General features: G+C 54.3%; 1 protein-coding gene across 1 annotated transcript; it reads right to left on the reverse strand.

The window, feature by feature from the left end:
- Nucleotides 1-1,638: 1,638 nt before the first annotated feature.
- Nucleotides 1,639-2,574, reverse strand: LOC148052442 (olfactory receptor 14A16-like). Its single transcript, XM_087730133.1, has one exon. It carries the CDS (start codon nucleotides 2,572-2,574, stop codon nucleotides 1,639-1,641), a length of 936 nt encoding a protein of 311 aa, XP_087586259.1.
- Nucleotides 2,575-2,879: the final 305 nt, after the last annotated feature.

Below are 2,879 nucleotides of genomic sequence, written 5' to 3' on the forward strand. Positions count from 1 at the left end.
TCCCAGCAGAAGAAAGACCCTGACAGACTGGAGCAAGTCCTGCAGAGGCCAGAAGGGTGGTTGGGACCTGGAGCACATTATGGACAAGGAGAGGCTGAGAGACATGGGTTCCTTAGAAATCATTCAGAACAAAGCACAGGAACAACTGGCTTGGCTGAGAGACCAGCTGTGGCAAGAGCTCTGGGGCTTGTGTGCAATAAGTGTTAGTAGGAAACCGGTTCCCTTTTTCTTAATACTGGTGGTGGAGTTGGGTATCACCGAGCCCCAGAGGAGGATGAGGGTGACGATGCAGCAAAAGTCCCTTCTCAAGGATGGGATGTCCCAAAAGAGATGGAAATAGCCGGTGTGTGGGACTATCTGGGACAGTTTTCCCAGGGCAGCTTCCGCAGGGTGTCCAGGGAACATGGCACAGACCTGGCCTCTCTCTTCTGCACCTTCGGTGCCTTGCTTCCTTCACCGTGATGCCTGACTCTGCACTGTGAGCACCCTGCTGGCTGCCCCCACCCTGCACACTCACACAGCTTAGCTCTCCACTGGTGCTTTCCTCTCCTGGGCACTTCCCAGCCCAGCCCAGCCCCTCCCCAGCTCTCCCCACCTCCCCTGCCCTCTCCCCAGCCCAGTGCAGCAAAGCAGCCCAGCCTGGGCTGGCCCCACGGCAGCGCCCATCGCAGGGTGCTGCAGAGCTCTGGGCACTCACCCCACAGCGCCAGCCCCTCTGAAGGGCACAGCAGCTGCTGGGGGGCAGAGAGTGGGGTTCAGTGTCCCCATCAGCCCCAGGGGTTGTGCTGTCACCAAAGGCACGAGGAAAAAGAGGCTAGCCACGCTCTGGCTCTCCTGAATTTATATTGTAGGTGATGCCCAAACCTAACTGAATTTCCCCCCTGTGCTCCCACCAGCCCCACTCCCCACGACAGCATGAGAGTCCTGGGGCTCCTCAGGCAGCTCCCGCATCTCTCCACTCTCCCTTCCCTCTGCCTCCTGGGTTCCCACTGACTCCCATCACACAGTTCTTCTTTGAGCATATCTGAATTTAGTGCTGTACTTTTGGGGGATTTCATCTTTGACGGTGTTTCACCTTCTGAGCCTCCATTCATTCCAAACCCAGGGCACGTGGTGAGTCCCTATCCTCTCCTCTCCTCACCCCTCCAAATTCATTTCCAGAGAGTCTGGTATATGCCATCAGTCCTGTCATACAAGAAGAAACCTGGGGAGAGAATGGGAGCTCATGGACCATCTCCCCTGCCATTGGATATTAAGAAGAGAGCTTTTAAATCCAGAGCGTTTGGTCCAGTGGAACTCAGTGCCACCCTGAACTTAACTCCCAAAATACTGAGAACAAAAGGAGAACAGACTCTTTAAAAGACCAATTCCTTGGACATATTCTTTGCAGCACCTGTGGAGGAAGAGCCCAGCCTTCAGGCACTGGACCTGGGAGATTCCATTTATTAAAGAACTGCTATTGGCCATGCCACATCTGGCACAGTATTGTGCAAGCGCCATATACGAGGGGATTAAGCCTCAAGACAAGTAGTATAAGCCTAGAAAATTACCCATAACCAGGATTACCACAAGAGAAAAAAGCAAACATGGCCTAAGAAAAAGTGAGAAATGGGAAATGCGCAGAGAAGGGAAGGCAGGTTATTCTTGATGAAACAGCGGCCATTGCGTCAGTTTCCATAGGGCATCCCTGAGCTCCTGGTTCCTCATGCTGTAGATGAGGGGGTTCACTGCTGGAGGCACCACTGAGTACAAAACAGAAACCACGAGATCTAGAAATATGGAGGACACTGAGGGGGGCTTCAAGTAGGCAAACATTACAGTGCTGACAAACAGGGAGACCACGGCCAGGTGAGGGAGGCACGTGGAAAAGGCTTTGTGCCGTCCCTGCTCAGAGGGGATCCTCAGCACGGCCCTGAAGATCTGCACATAGGACACCACAAGGAAAACAAAACACCCAAAAAATAAACAGGCACTAATCACAATAAGGCCCACTTCCCTGAGGTAGGCATCTGAGCAGGAGAGCTTGAGGATGTGGGGGATTTCACAGAAGAATTGGTCCACAGCATTGCCTTGGCAGAGTGGCAGTGAGAATGTATTGGCAGTGTGCAAGACAGCATTGAGAAACCCACTGCCCCAGGCAGCTGCTGCCATGTGGACACAAGCTCTGCTGCCCAGCAGGGTCCTGTAGTGCAGGGGTTTACAGATGGCCACGTAGCGGTCATAGGCCATGACAGTGAGAATACAATATTCTCCTCCAATGAAGAAGAGAAAGAAAAAGAGCTGGGCAGCACACCCTTGGTAGGAAATGGCCCTGGTGTCCCACAGGGCATTGGCCATGGACTTGGGGAGAGTGGTGGAGATGGAGCCCAGGTCGAGGAGGGAGAGGTTGAGGAGGAAGAAGTACATGGGGGTGTGGAGGCGGTGGTCACAGGCTATGGCCGTGATGATGAGGCCGTTGCCCAGGAGGGCAGCCAGGTAGATGGCCAGGAAGAGCCAGAAAGTCAGGAGCTGCAGCTCCCGCGTGTCTGCAAATGCCAGGAGGAGGAACTCGTTCGTGGAGCTGCCATTGGACATCTGCTGCTTCTGGGCAGGGAAACTGCCAAAGAGAGAAAATAAAAAAATTCAGAGAAGCTTCTCTGAGCCAAATTTCATTCATTCATTGTGAAATACCTAAGGGTGCTTTTCTTCCCTCGGGGGGGGGGGGGGTGGTTATGCAGCTCCAAGGCTTCAGCTCTGGTTTGTGCTGGCTGAGTGTGCTGTGCAGAGCTGTGCCCTCTCCCCAGGGGCTCCGGAAGGGTCAGCCCTGCTTTCCAGCAAGGACCCATGGAGGCAGCAACAGCCCCGGGTGTTTGGAGGGAGGCTTCCTGGGGAGGAGTTCC

The sequence above is a fragment of the Nipponia nippon genome, unplaced genomic scaffold (assembly GCF_047370975.1).
Source record: "Nipponia nippon isolate SJK-2023a ecotype South Korea unplaced genomic scaffold, ASM4737097v1 scaffold_48, whole genome shotgun sequence".
NCBI lineage: Eukaryota > Metazoa > Chordata > Aves > Pelecaniformes > Threskiornithidae > Nipponia > Nipponia nippon.